The following is a 19,325-nucleotide window of genomic DNA, read 5'->3' as shown; positions in this document are numbered from 1 at the left end:
TTTTTAACCCCATTAACGCTCTATTTAAATAAACATGTCTAGTCTTTTCATTTAACCTAGCCTTAACATTCTTCTACATCTTATTGCTTGTACTTTAGTGTATATTAATGACCTGGCTGCTGTGAATTGTGAACTGTCAATTCACTGTATATCCTAGATTATTTTCTACATATCTATCATCGGTATAAACACTGTGTATAACTTTGTAAAGTTGTACATACAATGTGCATATTCCATATTGTAAATGTATAAAGCTCACATTCTCCACACATATTGCGCCACACTAATATCATTTCATATTCAGATGTGTTTGTGTGTATGTGTCTATACAGTATCTTACAAAAGTGAGTGTACCCCCACATTTCAGCAACCATTTTAGTAGATCTTCTCAAGAGAAAATACTATAGAAATGAAACTTGGATATATTTTAGAGTAGTCAGTGTGCAGCTGGTATAGAAGTATAGACGCCTGCTTTTTACACAATAATGGCTGTATGTTGTTATTTTCTGAGGACAGTCAATCTCTACTGCTGTACAAGGAGGTGGAAGCTTAATGGTTTGGAAGGGTTTTTGGAGCAACAACATGGCTACCATGCCATACTTCAACACCATGCAATTCCGTCTAATTGGACTTTACCATACATCAAGACAATGAAGCATATATCCAAGCTCTGTAAGCATTATATAGAAAGGCTGAAGTGTTCTCTATCATGAAATCGCCTGCCTGGTCACTGCACCCAAATGCTATTAAACTGCTCCGGAATTGACTGTATTGCAAAGTCAGAAAGAAATCTTCAGCTAGGGTAGAGCAGCATGGGCAAGTTTTAAAGAGGAATGTTCAAATGTTTCTAGCTCAACAGTAAAAGACCTGGAAAAACAGAAAAACACAAACAAAATCACAAAAACAGCCTTCTTCCACCTTAGAAATATTGCTAATCTAAGAAACATGTCTATATCTGATCCAGAGAAGCTCGCCCATGCGTCCATGATCTCCAGACTGGACTATTGTAATGCATTACTAGGTGGTTGTCCTGCATGATGAATAAACAAGCTACAGTTTGTCCAGAATGCAGCAGCCAAAGTTCTCACAAGGTCGAGAAAATATCACCATGTAACCCCAATTTTATTATCTCTACATGACTACAAACTATTGCTACTTACTTACAAAACACTAAATGGTTCGGCTCCCGTGTATCTCTCCAGTCTTCTAACACGCTACAATACATCAAGCTCCTTGAGATCTCAAAACTCTGGACTTTTGGTTGTTCCTAGAATAGCAAAGAAGACTACAGGTGGTAGAACATTCTCACATTTAGCTCCTAAACTTTGGAATAGTTTTCCTGACAGTGTTTGGGGCTCAGACCACTCTCCCAGTTCAAGTGCAGATTAAAAAGGCTCTGGCATTGAGAAATTGTTGGATCTATGATGATCTCAGATGTTGAGCTATTTTATGAGTTGCTCAGTAGCTCCTGGTTCCACAACATCAAACAACTGTACATAAGGCTGTAAAAAGGACATTACTCATAATCACACACTCCGGTACTCATGTTAGTTCTCACTCTCCAGTGTTTTGTATTGTTTTTAAGATTTATAATCACACCCTTGATGAGGATGGGTTCCCCTTTTGAGTCTGGTTCCTCTCAGGCTCCTCCTAAGAAGGTTTTACCATCTAAATGTCCATTATAAAAAGTGATATAGAAATAAACTTGAACTCATTCATGAGAATAATATAGAACATGTGAACAATCATATATTTGTTTGGTCAAAGTAAATCTTCATTTATCTTCAAATCTTCATTTTCTGGTTTGTTGCATAGATATATGGAAATATAGAAGCCCTCTCAGCGGCGACCCCTGCTGGCCGCAAATAGGGATCGCTTGTTGTTGTTTTTTTTTTTTTTTTCGCCTATACACATGCGCACTTCCTGCCAGGAACGTCACAGCTAACATGGCGCTCGGCTCAGTCAGAAGTTGTTTCGCGTCCTTCGGATTTCTCCGCAGGAACCTGACAGGGCCTGAGATTCAAGCCGTTTGCTGCTACCACAAAAAGGTGAGTAAAACCACAGTGTTCCAAGTTGATTTCTATTTTGTTTTTTTAAGGTTTTCCGTGAGCCAGAATAAACTTTGGGGCTGAGATGAAGTGTTATGTAGCGCTCGGGTTGTTAGCGTCAGGAGAGCAGTTAGACGCGAATCCCAATTCCAGACCAGTCCCTTTCTAACTACACTACTTAGGGTATAAAATGAGCAGAACATTTTTACACAGAAGCACCCTATTTAGTGCGCTATAACTCCATTTGGAAACCGGTCTAACTTCTTCTAGCGATATAACGCCCTCTCGTGCACGCATGCAGTGTCTGAGTCATTGTTGATGAACCTGTAATGTTCCTGGTTTCATGTTGCAGGTGGTGGATCACTACGAGAACCCACGCAATGTTGGTTCTTTGGATAAGAACGCCAAGAACGTGGGGACCGGGTTGGTAGGAGCCCCTGCTTGTGGGGACGTCATGAAACTGCAGGTACGATGGACGTGACGTCACCGCGTGCGTTTGTGTGTATACATTGTGTGTCTTTAATCACGTGACTTTCAGATCCAGGTTGACGAGAACGGAAAGATAGTAGACGCCAGATTCAAGACGTTCGGCTGCGGATCAGCCATCGCGTCAAGTTCCCTGGCCACGGAATGGATCAAAGGCAAAACGGTACGTCCTGTTTTGTGTGTGGGGTTTTTTTTGTTTGTTTTGTGTTTGTTTTTGCGCTCATCCATACGTTGTTTCAAATCCCTTGCTAGATCGATGACGCGATGAAAATCAAGAACACCGACATCGCCAAGGAATTGTGCCTTCCACCGGTGAAGCTTCACTGCTCTAGTGAGTTCCCGCATTCCACACACAGCGTTTGTCTATAAACAAACATGTCAGCTTTATTTATTGCACTGTATACTTGTTTATTTACCCCCCACCCCTCAGTGCTCGCCGAAGACGCCATCAAGGCCGCGCTGTCCGACTACAAACTCAAACAGAAGGACGAGGACAAGGTGGCTGAGGCTAGAAATTAAAGCTTTAAACCGCTCCTCTCCAGAAAGATCGTTCCGACAACCAATCATATCTTTCGAGTGACATCGTCCTCCCGCACTATTGACCGAACACGTAGATCCTCTGCTTCGGCGCTTCAGAAAATGTTGTCATGATTGCCGTGACGTGTCCAGAGTTGTTTTTATTTTTCACTGTGTTGAGTGCAATGCGAAAGGGTGATGGGTTTTTCTTGATGTCTTTCCGAATCACGCACAAAGATGAAAGTGTTTGGTCTGCGTCCCTTTTTTTTGTTTTGTTTGTATGTATTTGTTTAAGCCTAATCCAGACCGAAGCAGAGCAGGGATTCATCGTAAGGAAGAAATCGGAGCTATTCCGTCTTCAGCAGTCTCGTTTGAAAAATTGCATTTCACTCCCAAACACACTGCATTTTTTCGACCCTGTAGCACTTAATAATAATAATTATTAATAAGGTGTACACGTCCTGCTTATATCCAACCCAACGAACGGGACCGAAGGCAATCTGCTCCAAAAATTGTATATTTGTTTACGTTCAACGTCATGTAAATACGGCAGTTGTGAATCCGCAATCTTACACGCACAACCAAGCAAAGTGATGCTGTATTCTATTAAAGCTTTATAAACATGGTGTTTGTCTGAGCTTGTTTTTTTCGCCCATGTGAATTGGTTATTTCTATAATTTTGCTAATTATTTTTCAGATTCTACATCAACAATCACCATATCAATAAAACACAATTACCATATATACATTGGTAAATAAATTTCAGCAGTAATAATCAGTATAAACATGAAAATATTCATAGTTGTTGGCCGTTTTAGTGTAAGTTAAAAAGCAAATGTACAAAAATAGACGATTACGAGATAAAAGTCGTGGCAATACGAGATTAAAGTGGTACACTTTCAAGAAAAACTACAGAATTGCGAGAAACGTTCACCGCATTGCATAAAATGGATGTGGTTACGATTTTGCAATAAGGAATTTTTTTTTGGCGCATCAATACAGTTACAATTAGTAAACAGAAAATGCAGCGGTTTATGTAGGAAATTTAATTTAGTCAGAAAAAAAAGACATTAAGGAAATTGCTTCTTTTGTACAGTCTGAAACGGGGACCAGCGGCTTATGGACTGCTACGTTTTTTTTTCTCGTAATTTGTACTTTATTCTCTAAATATTGCGACTTTGATCTCATAACCTTAGATTACATTTTTTAACGTGACACTAAAATGTTGTCATCGTTGGAAAACCTTAAAAATTACATTAAGCGTTCATTTGGCTGTTCAGTGAGGACTGAAGGGGTGCAACCCTTTGGTTTCTCCACAGGAGGCTCCTCAGAACCAGGAGTACAAATAGCAGGAGTAGTCCTGTCAAGACACATAACACGGAGAGTAGTGCTACAAGTGCCGGGTCACGCAACTGGGTCAAGGTCTGAGGAGTGGCCTCAACTCTCATTCCTCCATCACTGGTGAAGGGTATGGGGGGTAAAGTGCTCAAGAAAGCATTTTGAATGTTGTTTGTGGTGTTCAGACAACCAGAAGCTTCAAATGGTGTTAGGCTTTGGGGTGTTTGGGTTGTCTGAGGGACAAGGTAAGTAGAGTTCAGTATTAAACACTGTTCGTAACTTAACCCTTCCAAAGAGGATTGGTTGGGACTCTGAGAAGAGCTAGATGCTGCATGGTTAACGACTGTGGAAGGCTGTCCATGCGAGTTAAAAAAAGAGCTTCTACATGAGCTTGTCACAGTCTGGGTTACATTAGAAGTAGGATTTGCTGATACTTTTAAAGAAAGCACAGGGATCACCTTGGAAGTGTTGACTGGTGCTAATCTCTCACTAGATTTCAGGATTCTTGGACAGATAGCCACGACAGAGAGGGTCAGGAGAAGCTTGTGTGCCAGGTGTAATGGTGCTGCACACACCAGATCTGTTGCCATACGTAACCTGTCCATCAGCAGCCACCGATACAAGTACACGATGTCACATTCACAAACCCACAGGTTATTTGCAAGCTCCACTAAATGTAGATTGGGTAGGCCATCAAATGCACGGTCAGGCACTGAGTGCAAGCAGTTGTTGTTGATCTTAAGTACCTGAAGGTTGACCAACACAGCAAGCGAAGGCAAGTCCAATGTTGAAATGCAGTTGGCAGACACGTCCAGGTGTGTTAGTGAACCTGGAAGGTGGGATGGCAGGCTTGACAACTGGTTCCCCTTCAGAGACAGCATCCTCAACCGTCCCAGGCTCAGCAGTGCCCCAGGTTGTATGGCCCTAATGCGGTTGTCCTCCAGATCTAACCGTGTCAGATTTCCAAGGTTTTTCAGGTCCCCGGCGGTGATTAATGTAATGCGGTTCTCTTGGAGCTGCAGACTTTCCAGGCTCGATGGAAGGCCACGGGGGAAGCGATTCAGCCGGTTGTGGCTAAGGCTCAACTCCTGCAGGCTGGAGTACCGCCACAGGACGTTGTCTATATTGCACAGGTGGTTTCGAGCCACAGACAAAGCTGAGGTGGTGAGGGGGACTGAGCGTGGTAGAACCTGGAGCCCCAGTGACTCACACAGGATTAGAACACCTGGGCGAGGACAGCAGCACCCGGGTGGGCATGAGAATAGGAGTGGGAGGGAGGCAATAAAACCGCAGAACAAGAGCAAAAGAACAAGGGGGAGGCGAAGGTGCATGGCTCACTAATAAGAAAACGGGGGAAAACAGAATGCAGGGAAAAAGTTAAGCAAATATGCATACAAAATTTATTCTGGTAAGTCAAGTATTTGTTACATTTTAATTAATACAACGAATAAAACTTTTTCCTCAATTTAATTCTTTTAAGAATTTTCTCAAAATAAGAACAAGAGAGATGCTCAACATGGTCAATACAGGTGTTACAGGTTCACAGGTACTCACCATCCTCATGCCCTCCTGGTTCCTGTTTCTCAAACAGGACGAGGCACACAGTCCACTAATGGAACCTTTCATCTCTCAGTTATCACTCTCCCTCTTCAACAAGTTTCCAGAACTTGCTCTGCACTGTGTTCAGACAATTCCAGGCAACAGCCCATCAAACTTTAATGGCAGTCTTAAGGTGTTGCCTTACCTGGTTTGTGTCTTCTTCGCCATGTGAGATCTGTGTTGCTCTGTTGGTTTTACTACCACCGTGAAAGCCCAGAATGTACAGGATTTAACATTCAGAATCGCATCTTTAATCATAAACCTTTATCCTGCTTTAAAGATCGGCAGAAGTCCAGGTTCTTTGAGTCAGTCATTACAGAGGTCTTGTAAGAAAGGCCGTATGTAAGTTCGGCCATATGGTAACTTTAATATATATGTGGTCGTAAACTAAGCAAGCTCCTTGCTAAGCCTTCAAGGAAGGGGCGGGTGCTAAAAGGTGGCAAAATCCCAGAATAATTCAGCACTAAAGGCACCAAAAGTAGGGGAAACTTGAGCTGGAGGCTGAGGTGGTTTTAGGGGCTCCGGTTGCAGTGACTTGTACTTTCGCTGGTTTACTTTAGAACTCGCCAAACATGTGGCCTCGTGCCATTGCAACGGGGGATTTGTTTTCATTTATAAACTTCGTTTGCATTTTTCTCCGATACCGATCTACAGGAAGCGTGCTCGCGTTATACGTGAACAGAGTAAATTATTTAGTGATTGCTAATTGCTTTTATACTCAAAATAGGCTCAGCATTATAGGGATGATTGAATGGATATTGTGTTTAAAGCTTTGACACCTTGAACGTGCTTAGCCAGAAGTAAAGAAAAATGAAAAATCAATTAGAATAGACACGTTTTGATTTCTTGCCCAAACCACCAAAACGTTTCAAAAGAGGACCGAGAGACTGACAGAGTTATACCGAGAGTGTATCCTTTTTAGTTAATACGAGACCTGAATCAGACCTCTTTTCAGAACAGCACAGAACAGCAGCTCTCATAAGGGCCTTCTGAAACATTGATTAGCTTTTGAATAGCAGACCGCTTTTGACAATAGGCCTCTTTGTGCTGCAGTGCTTTAGCCAGAACAGTATGAACAGTGCCGAGACACTTATTAGCGCCAAGACGTTCCAAACTCCAGATCTTTGGCTGGTTGACATTAAAAGTTAATGGTTTCTATTCCATTTTTTTTATTTGAAGCTAAAATATGGGTCTCATCTAAGTCCCATTAAAATAATTTTTTAAAAAGTGGAGGAGGAGCTATTACACACCCAAACACCTAGGCAGACTATATTGATAATCATTGTATTGGTATTCATGATCATTGAAAAACACAGTAGGAGAATTTCAAATAGTTCCTGATACAAATCCTTTTACAAACCATCAGCCGCAAAGCATTAAAACCAATTGTTTCTATTATCTATTGTGATTGTGTACACAAATAAATATCATCAAACCAGAGAATTTCATTGTAGACAACTGGAATCTGTTAGCCCACGTCATATATTTCCTAATGGTCCCTATTATGGTCCAGTAGATACCAGCATATGATCTACAAGTTGCACAGAGTGTAATATTGGTCCTTAATGGTTACCACTTGGCAAAAAATGCCTTCAGTAGAAGGTTTAACCCATAGAGGCCTATAAAGACCATATATAGATCGAATTTGTAATGGTCTTAATGGCCACTATGGGAAGTGCATTGGTTTTAATAGAAACTTCAATGCACACTTTTAGTCTTGATATATAAAGGGCAGAGGTGGAAAGAGTAAAAAAATATTCTACTCAAGTAAAAGTACTGTTACTTCAATGAAATCTTACTTAAGTACAAGTGAAGTTACTGGTCTAAAAATCTACTCAGAGTTACTATATTTTTAAATGGTGGAGTGGGGGGATTCTAGTGTATTTCAAAAGGAAAAAAAAAACATCTAAATCCCAAACTAGTTGTTTTTGATTGAACACCTTTACAAATCAAAGTGCAATAACAAAATAATGAATTAAATAAAAAACACTACAGTCGTTAGAGTAGTGTGAGTCATGCAATTTCACAACAACAAAAAAATTAAGTAATTTGTCATTCAGAATTTATGTTAACTAAAGATATAAGTATTATTAACTTACCTCAACCTGCTGGTGCATGTTTGATGTTAAGTGTTTATAAGATGCCAGTTCGGTTTCCTTGGGCAAACATTGCTAACACTGTATAATAAAGCCGTTTCCTTTCTTGAAGTCATTTCAACGTTCTTGCATTGAAGTCAAATCGTTTGCTTAAATATGTTCAAGTGTTTGTTTCAAGAAAATCCGTCGCCGTTTTGCTTTTAACTGCATCTTCGTCACTGGTGTCTGTCTTATCCATTGCCATTTTTCTTTTCTGTGAGTTCCCCCTGCATTATTTTTATTTCATTTGTTTTTGATTCAGTAACGGATGTGATTTAAAATGTATTTAAGTGCAATACAAAACATACTTCAGTGAAAGTAAAATAAAATTTAAAAACTACTTTAAAAAGAAGTAACGACTCAATCACAGTAACGTGAGTAAATTTAATTAGTTACTTTCCACCTCTGATAAATGAGTTTTGATATCTTACTTGTACCTATCAAACTATATAGTGTTTACTTTAGTTAGATATTAAAGTAGTGCTGTTTTTTTTTTCACACACTAAAGACAAAAGTGCATCACAGCCAACAAAATGATTTAATGTGACATGTATTATAAAGTATACTTACAATTGAAATAACACATAATCCAAGCAGTTGCTAAAAGCCACCAAGATTTTCAATACAACAAATATTCAATGAAAAGGCACTGATGCAAACAAGAACACTGACACAAGAATATTATTTTTACTATTATAGAGAAATAAATATGTATATGTACCAAACCCAAGGTGGTTTATATCCTTGAGTCCAAGATACAATCCAACACATACACCATCATAGAGTATTAAAACATCTAGTCTTTTATGGTTCTATGGAGAGACAAATGCATTTTCCAACTGTCAATTAACAGTATGAAAGTTTACTTTTGCCAAAAAAATTGTTTTAATGTACACGATTTACATTTTTTCCATAAAGAAATCCTCCGTTAGCATAAATATTAATAAGCATTATACACCCATGTCATTTGGACAGTCAACTTTCAGCCCTAATACCTCTTGTGAAACTTGCCAAAGATTTTCTTCACCAGTTGGAGATTTCTTGCTTGGGATCCCAAAACAATATGATTTAGATGCAGTGACTGGGATGTTCCATGATAGATATCACTTCAGCTGACTGTTTGCTCTCTAGCTAACTCTTACAGAGCTTGGACGTATGCTTCGGGACATTGTCTCGCTGTACAGTGAAGTCGGTTCCAATTAGACGTGGTCTAGATGGAATTTCATGGTGTTGAAGTATGGAATGGTAGCCATGTTGGTTCAGGATTCCTTTCACCCAGAATAAGTCTTCAATCTTCCCTTCTCCACAACAACCCCAAATTATTAGGCTTCCACCTCTATGTTTGACTGTGGGGGGTGAGGTGGTCTGCTTACATCTTCTCTCCTGTTCTCCATCTTAAAGAAGTTCTTCTGTTAGAGCCAAAAATGTCACATTTGGACTCATCTACAGACAGAATGTTCTTTCAGTCATTCACTGTCCAATTCTTGTGCACATATTCACCGAAGCGCATGTTTTAAAAGCATAATGGTCTTCAAATTACACATTGCTTTAGACTAATTTACACCACAACAATCTTGAATTGTTTTATTCTGATTGGTCAGAATTGATCGTAAGCACTGACAGTAAGTTCACCAGCTGCAAAACACATAGTTAGCAACCCATTCACAGGGCTGTCTATAGCGGACACTTCCGGTGATGTTATGAGGCTACAAGTAAAAAGAAAACAAACAAACAAAAAAACACTTTTGCAAGGTTTACTGTACGGAGACTTACTTTTTTTTTTTTTGGAAGGAGTCTCCAGTGTCAGCACTTTGTAACAGTCAGGGTTCTTTTGGTCTTGTATGTAAGGGGTTACAAACCTTTGGTTTAACAGGGAGAAAAATAGATAAATATTGAGGGAACAATGTTTTATAACCAAATGAATCCCTGTATTTATTAATGGATAAATATTTACAATGTGTAGTTCATTAATATTTAAATTACAAATAAACAAATGTTAATAAGAGGAACCCCATGGTTTTACAATAGCCAGACTTCCCCACTAAAACCCTTTTTAATTTATTCCATGTTAAACACCTCAGAGAAAACAATATCTAAATACAGAAATTTAGCCATTCATTTTTGTATCACAGGCCTTCACATTAAAAAATAAACATTACTGCGATTTTATTATTTTTGTTAACACACATTTTAAGATATATGACAAGTCTGGAAAAAAAAGAGCGCTGTTCTTGTGATAATTAATACAAAGCATTCAATGCGGTGTAGCAATAAATTATTAATAATTATAACCACTGGCACGATGAGCACACCAGGAAGCTGAGAACTTTTTTGTAATGAAAATGGACCTAACAACGCTTTTGCTCATATCAAGAAAGTTTAATCTGATCCCCTTTAAATTCAGCTCAACAAATTGGTACAAGGTTGAAAAACTGGCATCCGAGAAGTAGACGACCTCCATCCAATGAAAGACGCATCAGAACCGGATTTATTCCCAGCAAATCCAAAGCAATTCTTCACCAACCTGTCTTCTTAATGTGAGGCTTGGTTTGCTTTTCTCAGGTGGCAAGTACACACAGGTGCCTGGCCATTGCTTGCTGTGGACGTGCTCGGCTTGGGCTCCTCCTTATTCTTCTTCTTTTCTTCCTCCTTCTGCACCTCTACCTCCTCCACATCTTCCACTATCTGCACCTCCTTCGGTTTTGGTCTAGGATCCTTGCCATCCTTTTCACCCACAAGAGCTTTGGTCGGAGCGCGCAGGTAGCTTGTGGTAACACTGCGGGGCTCTGTCAGTCTTTGTTCCACCCCCTTGCTTGGAACGCTCATGTACTTCCGGGGGGCATGCTTCTTGGGTGGATAGTAAGCCTCGAGTTTGCGCTTGTGGCTCATGGCCGAGGCACAACAGGCAATAAAGATGATGACGATGAGCAGTGACATCACCACGATAATGAGGAGCATATTGTCACGCAGGAAGTCCACCACCTCGTGAAACAGAAAGTGTTTGATGCGGATAAAGGTGGTGGTGATGCTGAGAATCGGTGTGGGGGACGGCGGAGGTACGTTGGTGCTACGGGCCGTCGGGAAAATCAATTCACGGTCGTCTCCACTTCCCTCCATGGACATGTTGAAAGGGAGTGCCATAGTAGAGCAGCTCCAGCTCCAAAAGCCGAAGAGGAGCACGAAGGCTAAACGTGGGCACATGGACGACATGGCAATGCAACACCTAAAAGAATAAAAACATACATGAATAAAGGGGGTATATTAGAAAGATATAAAAAAGCACAATTCACAAATGTTTGTGGACACCCGAGGATAAGATTTTAAGTGTGCTTGTGGAGTCAAATCAGGTACTGATGTAGGATGAGGAGACCTGCGGTGCAGTAAGCGTTCCTCACAAAGGTTTTTATTAGGGTTGAGATCAGAGCTCTTCACGAACACACTATGAAATCTTCCCGGTCAAGCAAACAACCAAAATACTACAATGCATTTGATATGGTTACAATAACATAAAACTTCTTCTTTTATTCTCTACATAAACAGAGGACACAGAACAAATGTCACTATCATTTGTTAGAAAATATCTGCTGTTCTTTAAAAACGGGGAAGTGTGAGCAACGCGTTGTGGCTTCCCTTTTCCCTTTTGGCCTCTTTAGCTCAGGAAAAGGTCAATGTTATCATGCAGCTATGAAGTAACTGGAACAAAAATAAAAATCATACAAGCATGTAATCAAGAGAAACTAAACATTGTTCGAATACCTCAATCTGATCGAGTTATTTTATTTGGGGGCAAATAACAACTTTAGCTTTGACCAGAACCTCCTCCCATGTAAACCAAATGTATTAAGTAAAATTGGTGGCAGGATGGTTGTATGTGATTCTGAGGATTCCAGTCTACATTTAGTCCCCACTTGCTGTTATAATAACCTCCACTCTTTTGGGAAGGTGTTCCACTGGATTTTGGCGTGTACTTGGAGTGTAGATTTGTGCTCATTCAGCCACAAGTGGATAAGTCAGTCAGGGGTGCAATCAGCATTTCAATTCATTCCAAAGGTGTTCAATAAAGTTGACATCAAAGCTCTTGAATTAATTGAGAATAGGGGCATAGTCATGCTGGAACAGGTTTGTGCCTTCTAGTTCAAGTGAAGTGAAATTTAATGGTAGCGCTTCCAAAGACAACATCTGGGGAAGAACCAAATCTGGCTGGAAAAGTCAGTACTTTTGTCCATAAAGTGTACCATCCATGCTTGATCATTTGCAATTTGAAATAATAATAATAAAAAAAAAAATCAAACACCTTCTCACCGTACAAGGATCTGTGTGGTGTTTGCTCTGGGTTGATAGATTTTCTCCCAATAAAAAACAAATCAGCAAACTTATTTGGCTAAGATCAGGCTAATATCATTTGCCTTGATGTGCAAGTGTGTGTTTGTGCACCATGTTCGGCAATCGACCAGTAGACAATAAGGGTGTATTGCTGCCTAAATTCTTGGGATTGATTTAAGAACCACTGCAATCTTGCAGGAATAAGTGACTGTGGAGTAAAAAAATAAACTGTTTTGATTTGAACACTGGTAACCTACAATCAATTTAATGGATTCCAGTTATTTTACCTGAATTGAGAACGGTTTTAGATTCTACAGAAATCCCATTGCATGTCCTACCGCCTTTGTGTAGTCTATTTTCTAGTTATGGTGTCTGCCATGTAAGCTGCCATAGGTAACAATCTCAACCACCAAACACATTTTCCTCTTGAGTCACGGGGAGAAAGAATCATGTTTGTCTGGCTTTGAGAGAAATATCTTAACAGAATATGGGTTCGTTTAGAAAGCTTACAACTATTTATTTAAGGCAACCAATGTTCCACATTTAACTGTTCACCGACATTTTTGGCAATTCGGTAGACATCCTTAACCTTATCTCATTTAGAAAACCGAGCAAATGAGGGTTAATGGCTTTGCTCAAGGACCCATCAGTAGTAGTTTGATGGTGCTGGGACTGGAACTTGCAACCTTTCATTTCGAAGCCCTAGGACTTAACCTTTGAGCTACCAGTTCCCAACTCAGTGAACATTCCTAATATTGTAAGGTTACAACCTGAAATGTGTATTCACTTGGGATTGGGAGTTAATTATTATTAATTTTTTATTAATATATATATATATACACATCTGATTTGCACAAAATGTACTAAAAAAGAAAAACATTTTATTGTGGTTCAAAGATCAAATATTTGTTAGTTGGATAGGTAGAACCAACTTTGCTGCATCTATAGTACATTTCAGATGGATCAGCTTGGCAAATTTTAAAACTTATATGTTTGCCAATTCCTTTTGACAAATTTGCAAGACTTGAAACAGATTCTTCTCAATTTGGGGTATGAGCCAAATTGTTTGAGCAATTCTATATTGAGCATTGCTATATTCATGGTTGTTGTGATGATGGAAGGTAGGCCATTGCTCCAGTCTTAGGTTTTTTATACAGACTGGAACAGGTTTTATAGTAGGATTGCTTTGTATTTGGCACCACCGACCTTTCCTTCATGCCTGACCTTGAACAGCATTCCCTATAATATGATACTACCACCACCATGCTTTACTGTGGATACAGTTTCCACATGGTGAGAAGCAGTGTTTTTTTTTTTTTTGAATGGGCTGTGGATATCTCCAGTTCCTCCAGAGTTACCCATGAACTTTCTGTGGCTTCTTTGGCTAATTACCTAATTATCTTTTGACAGATGACCAATATACAGAGTTTTGGTTGTGCCATATTCTTTCCATTGAATTTTTACAACAGATCACTGATTGAAACTGTACATTCTTCTTTGTCCCAGATGTTTTTTTCCCCCTTGTTTTACAAGAAGTTTCTGGAGCTATCTAGAAATAGTTGGATTAACTTTTAGGTCATGTGACACTTGAAATGTGCACAGATGTAGACTCTATTTAACTAATGTAATGTTTCACAGACCTTTTTCTCTAATACTAATATTACGTTTGATATAAAATCCAAAATGAGTCCATTTCAGTTCCAGCTTGTAAAAATATAAAAAATAAAAATAAACAAAAATTAACATGCAAAGAGGGGAAACTATTTGGATAGTTTCATAGAAATCTATGACACATCTGCACTTCCACAGTGTTTTCATCCCCCCTCATCACTCTGTGTTAAATCTATTTTAGTTATTGCAATGCTTCAATTACTTGGGGTGGAGCTGGACGAGTCAATGCCTGGTTTGTAATTCCCCCTGATTTCTACCATCCGCTCACCACAGAAAAAGCCTGAAACATACATACATATGGATAAACAGATAAATAGATTGATTTGTAAATGGTGTTGATGGTGCAGAGTTTTCAGTGAGGAAAAAATCAAGACCTTTCATATTACTTGGTATGAAATTACCTGGAAACTGCAAAGAAAAAGCTTGTAACACTGTAGGAGATATAATTTGTGAAGTCTGGAAAGTTTGTTTTTCTTCGTTTTCTTTTTCAGACAGAGAGCAAGAGACAGCTGGACAAAGCAAACAAGAGAGAGAGAAAGAGGGAGAAAGAGCAAACACAGCGTGGGAGACATTTGCCTTTAGCCTGTATTTTCTTGCTATTTTAGTTCAGCTGTAATAAACCAAACCAGAGGAACTATTTCTGCTCTCGCAACCAGTGCCAGTCTAAACACAGAGCACTGTAAAGAAAAACAGAAAAAACCCTAAACACAACTGCTAGGTTCTTCTGAAATAATCAAGCCCCAGGAACCCCGGGCCATGATCTGTATAGATGATATGTGTATATGCATAACATGTCCCTACTGATACGATGCAGTGTAACAATAGAAATGCTGAAAAGAGGAACTCCTCGAGTCAAACCCTATTTCAATTCCATCCATGTTCCATTCACTGCTAAATAAAAATGCTAGGTAGAACCAAAAAGTGTGTTTCTAAAATAATTCTCGAAAAAATCTTTTTAGTGGTCTTTAAATAATTCTTGATAATTATTTTAAACATTATTTAAATAATCTTTAAAAAAAAAAAAAAATAAAAAAGCAAAAATAGAACATATTCACTCTTGAGACTGCTTGCTGCAATTAACTATTTGAGGAAAAATAAAAAGCAATCCACTTATTGTACCGTCTTGTACATAATAACGATTAAATGCAAAACTATCACATGACATGAAGTTAAAAAAAAAATCCAATAATATCTTCTGGGATGATCTTTTTATTTTTAAAGATCAGTCATTAGTTGGACTTCACCCACACCTCAAAGGCCTGATAAAAAGCTCATAAGGAACCAGGATGGAGTTCTCAGGATGACTCCTACGCAATTTGTCTATTGCTTGCTAATTACTTGACAAAGTCATTTGTTGCTAAAACCAATACATGCTCCCTATTGTGGCATTTTGGGCTTTTCATATTTGTGTTTTGGGTTTTTTTGGGGGGACCAGGAACATACAATTAACATTCCATCTACGTTCCATACACTGTAAAAATAAAAAAATGCCATGAAGAACCAAAAAGTCTGTTTCTGCAGCATAAAAGAAGCTTTAGTTTTAGAAGATTTTTTCATATATACCAAAAATAGAAGAATTTGTGGTTCCTCAAAAAAACATTTTGGTTAATGATTCTTTCAAAAGAACTGCTTTTTCATTTGGTTCATCCTTTTCTAAGAAGATTTTCTGGTACTTAGAAATATAAAAATTTCCCCACTGTGGGACGAATAAAGGTTTATATTATCTTATCTTACTACAAAGAACTCTTCCCAAACCTTCTTTATAGAACCGCTCATAAGAAGGTTCTTTGTTCCAGCCTATTTAGTTCAGTTATGAGATTATATACAATCAGAATTTGAGATTATTCAGAATTAAAAACCTTTTTGAGAAGTGAAAGTTCTCCACGGATGGTAAAGGTTTTTCCTAAAAACATCCGCCTTGACAAAAGTGTGTACTTGTGATTTAGGCACATAGATATACAAATGCGAATCATATACGAAATACGAAACATTATCGGATTTCTGGGACCGCCTGCGTATCCTGATTTCTGAAAACGCAGTCTAGATTTTTTGGCCATTAATTAGCCATAAAGACCGTGTACAATGTAAACCAGATCCTAATGAGAGGTTAGCCATGAGCTCATGGAGCTAATGTGTGGGTGTCTCCTGCATGCCGAAAAACAGGAGGAAAGAACTCAAGCTAAATTATATGCTGAAATTTTCGGTTCGGTCATTCCGGGCCAATATGATTGCGAGGCATGTGGCACCGATGAGGAAGGAGATAAAGGTCTACTCTTTTTTCAAAGCACAAAAATGAAGTGGGGGAGGGGATCTAGCATGGAATATGAAATAGTATTGCTAAAAAACTAGCATGGTCACACATTTCAATGTGGTGGTTTTTATTTAGCCAGAACTTCCTTAAAAAAAAAATTGTTCCATCATTGTTCTACATTCACCCCAGTGGAAAATATCACCCTACGCTCGAGTTAACTCCAAAGAGGAACAATTTGCCAAGGTTAACCCATGAGAATTATCGTTCCCACCGGTGAGTTAACACAATATCGCTCAACACCATGCAACGCTTCTCAAGGGCCCGAAATGTCAAATATAAAGCTTTCATTGGTCTTACCAACAAATTATTGGCCAGAAAATGAATGCAATGATAAAACGAATGCACTCCTGAGACACTCCCAATGCCACAATTTGCTCTTTTTTTGCTGCAATGAATTGTTTGGGGACAAATTTTCATCTTCTTGTATGCTTGTCTTTGTGTACACAAAACATAAAAAGAAAAGACAAAAAAAAATGAACACGCCATTTTTTTTATTTGAAGGATTTCGAAAGATTAGTTGTTGCTTGTTTTTTGGTGATACCTGATGCAGGTAATCAAAGGCTATTGGGGGACAACTGTTTCTGAAAGCTATTTTACCACTGCAACTGATCCAAAATGCAGGCGCATAACTTGTTTTCAACCTCTTTAGGTTCTCCCAGACCACCCCACTGATGTGCATCCTCCACCTGCTTCCTATAGCTGCCCACAGTAGATTGAAACATTGATGGGGTAGCTAAGTGGTTAGGGTATTAGACTTTGGATCCGAAGTTCATGAGTTTAAATCCCAGCCACATCAAGCTGTGCCCCTGAGCAAGGCCCTTAACCCCATAAGGGCCTGAATTCAGTTACCTGAACGCCTGAATATTTAATTCGCTCCGAAAAAGGGTATCCTCCAAATGCCATAAATGCAAATGTAAATGAATTAATGCTTGGATATAAAGCCAAAAAAATTTTTACCTCAACCTCGCAGCACTTATCTTCCCCCACAATTCACTATGCACCACTGTTTGACTGGTCCTATCATCTCTCAGGGTACAAGGAAGACATGCTTCAAGACACTTCTCTGTTCTGGCACCCTGATTGTGGAACAAGATTGATGTCTGTAGAGATGAATCTCTAGCAGTCTTTGAACAATGTCTGAAGACCTTCCTGTTCTAGAGGTTCTTCATTTCTTCGATAAAAAAAAAAATTGCTTTCTATTTATTTACTCTCCCAACAGAGTTTAAGACTAATTATATTTATGTTGTCCTAATGAACAAGCAGCAGTATGCATTTATTGATTGAGACTACAAATCGCTGTACTTTGGATGAGGAAGTCTGCAAAATACAATAAGTGTAAATATAAACATAAGGGCCTGAAAACAAGCTCATAAATGTTACCAGGATTGATAGAGCAAGAAAAAAAAAACTAATTTCTTAATTTTTTGCTAAGACCATTCAAAGCTTTTTTGGGGGCTTGGTCCATTTTCTTGCACTAGGAATGTACAAAAAAGATCAGAACCATTTGCGAGTTTGTACAAACTGAATCTAAAAGAAACGTTCTAAGTGAACAAAACAAACAATGAGGAAAAGCCTCCATTACACATATTGAGTCAGTTAGTTTGGATGGTGTAGATCAGTGGTTGAGATGTTGACCTTCTGATCTGACGGTTGTGAGATAAAATCCCAGCACCACCAAAGATGCCACTGCTGAGCCCTTGAACAAAGCCCTCATCTGCTTAGCTAAATAAATGCAAGAATCCCTTTGCATAAGGGCATCAATGCCAAAAGCCCATAAGCGTAAAATGAATTAGGCTTTTATAGATGCCAGTTTTAAAGCAAATTTTCATGTAGTGTTGAAAACGAAATGTCAAAAAGCTCACATAATCCAATAGTTATGCTGCAAATAAACTCTGAGGCGATTTCCATTTTTGTCCCCCTCACTCTCTAAAGAAAAGGTTAAAGACAACCCAGATGACATTCATCTGAAGAAGAAAAAGAACACTTACCGATGATACTGATGATAACTCTGATAACGTGGTTATCAGAGATCCCAGTGCTCACCCTCGTCCACAAGGCAGCAAAGTGAAAAGACAGGAGATAGGAAAAAAGGATGTGAGGAACACCAACTGCCTCTGTGCTGCACTGAGGAGACCACAGCAGATTGTGCTTTTGTGTAGGATTCCCAAGATTAGTTATGGGGAAGGGAAAAAAAAAAAAAAAAAAAAAGACATTTCTGTGAGCATCTCCCGCCCTCCTTCCTCCAATTTTCTCCTCCTTACTTGGCAAAGATGGTGTGGTGGTCAAACAGGTTTCTTATGGACAAGGTTCACTTATAAGACCGTGCAAATTCATCAATGTTGAAACCCATTTAGGACTCAAGCTCTAATATCTGACTTTTTATTTATTTTTTTTAAAACAAAACACATAAATCTGTTTGAGAAAAGCCAAAAGTGGAATATTTTTTAATAAATAGAATATATTTAATAAAATATACAATATTTATTTATTTATTTGATTATTACTAGTATATACACATACTGTATATATACACACACACATTGATTTATTTGGAACCGGACTAAGAGTAACTCGCGAAAATTCGGATAGTTAGCGAAAAGAGTTTGTACTAATAATTTACATAAAAATGTCTGAAAAACTATTTTATTATTGTATTATTCATTTAAAGTAGTAAATAAAACATTTATGACAAGAAATTCACAATTTTTGTCGAGTGTACACTACATGTATAATTCCGCTTGAAAAAGGAACTGTCAAAAGGAGAGACTACAAACCTCAAACAAGTATTGCGTTGCACAGTATATATAAAAATAAAACTTGATCTCCTCTAATGCTGACTGTAGCCCAGGCCTCCGCACCTTACCTACATCAGTACCTCACTTTAATTACATTATAGCT

General features: G+C 38.6%; 2 protein-coding genes across 2 annotated transcripts; one reads left to right on the top strand and one right to left on the bottom strand.

The window, feature by feature from the left end:
• The first annotated feature begins 1,895 nt into the window (after window positions 1-1,895).
• iscu (iron-sulfur cluster assembly enzyme) lies at window positions 1,896-3,676 on the top strand. The gene is made up of 5 exons (XM_046841811.1): window positions 1,896-2,048; window positions 2,401-2,514; window positions 2,587-2,697; window positions 2,787-2,865; window positions 2,965-3,676. The coding sequence occupies exons 1-5, from the start codon at window positions 1,947-1,949 to the stop codon at window positions 3,051-3,053; spliced, it is 495 nt and encodes a 164-aa protein (XP_046697767.1). The 5' UTR covers window positions 1,896-1,946; the 3' UTR covers window positions 3,054-3,676.
• Window positions 3,677-8,648: 4,972 nt separating this feature from the next.
• On the bottom strand, window positions 8,649-18,672 carry tmem119a (transmembrane protein 119a). The gene is made up of 2 exons (XM_046841914.1): window positions 18,416-18,672; window positions 8,649-11,345 (listed from the first exon to the last, which is right to left on the bottom strand). The coding sequence occupies exon 2, from the start codon at window positions 11,330-11,332 to the stop codon at window positions 10,655-10,657; it is 678 nt and encodes a 225-aa protein (XP_046697870.1). The 5' UTR covers window positions 11,333-11,345; window positions 18,416-18,672; the 3' UTR covers window positions 8,649-10,654.
• Window positions 18,673-19,325: the final 653 nt, after the last annotated feature.

The sequence above is a fragment of the Silurus meridionalis genome, chromosome 27 (assembly GCF_014805685.1).
Source record: "Silurus meridionalis isolate SWU-2019-XX chromosome 27, ASM1480568v1, whole genome shotgun sequence".
Taxonomy (NCBI): Eukaryota; Metazoa; Chordata; class Actinopteri; order Siluriformes; family Siluridae; genus Silurus; species Silurus meridionalis.
Note: the sequence above shows the minus strand (reverse complement) of the source record. Positions and strands in the feature narration are given on the sequence as shown.

Excerpts from the sequence above, each read along its gene's own strand:
- iscu (XM_046841811.1), top strand. The coding sequence starts at position 1,947 with ATGGCGCTCGGCTCAGTCAGAAGTTGTTTCGCGTCCTTCGGATTTCTC. Across the intron at positions 2,049-2,400 it reads TTTGCTGCTACCACAAAAAG|GTGGTGGATCACTACGAGAA; the intron begins GTGAGTAAAACC and ends TTCATGTTGCAG. Across the intron at positions 2,515-2,586 it reads GGGACGTCATGAAACTGCAG|ATCCAGGTTGACGAGAACGG; the intron begins GTACGATGGACG and ends CGTGACTTTCAG.
- tmem119a (XM_046841914.1), bottom strand. The coding sequence starts at position 11,332 with ATGTCGTCCATGTGCCCACGTTTAGCCTTCGTGCTCCTCTTCGGCTTT.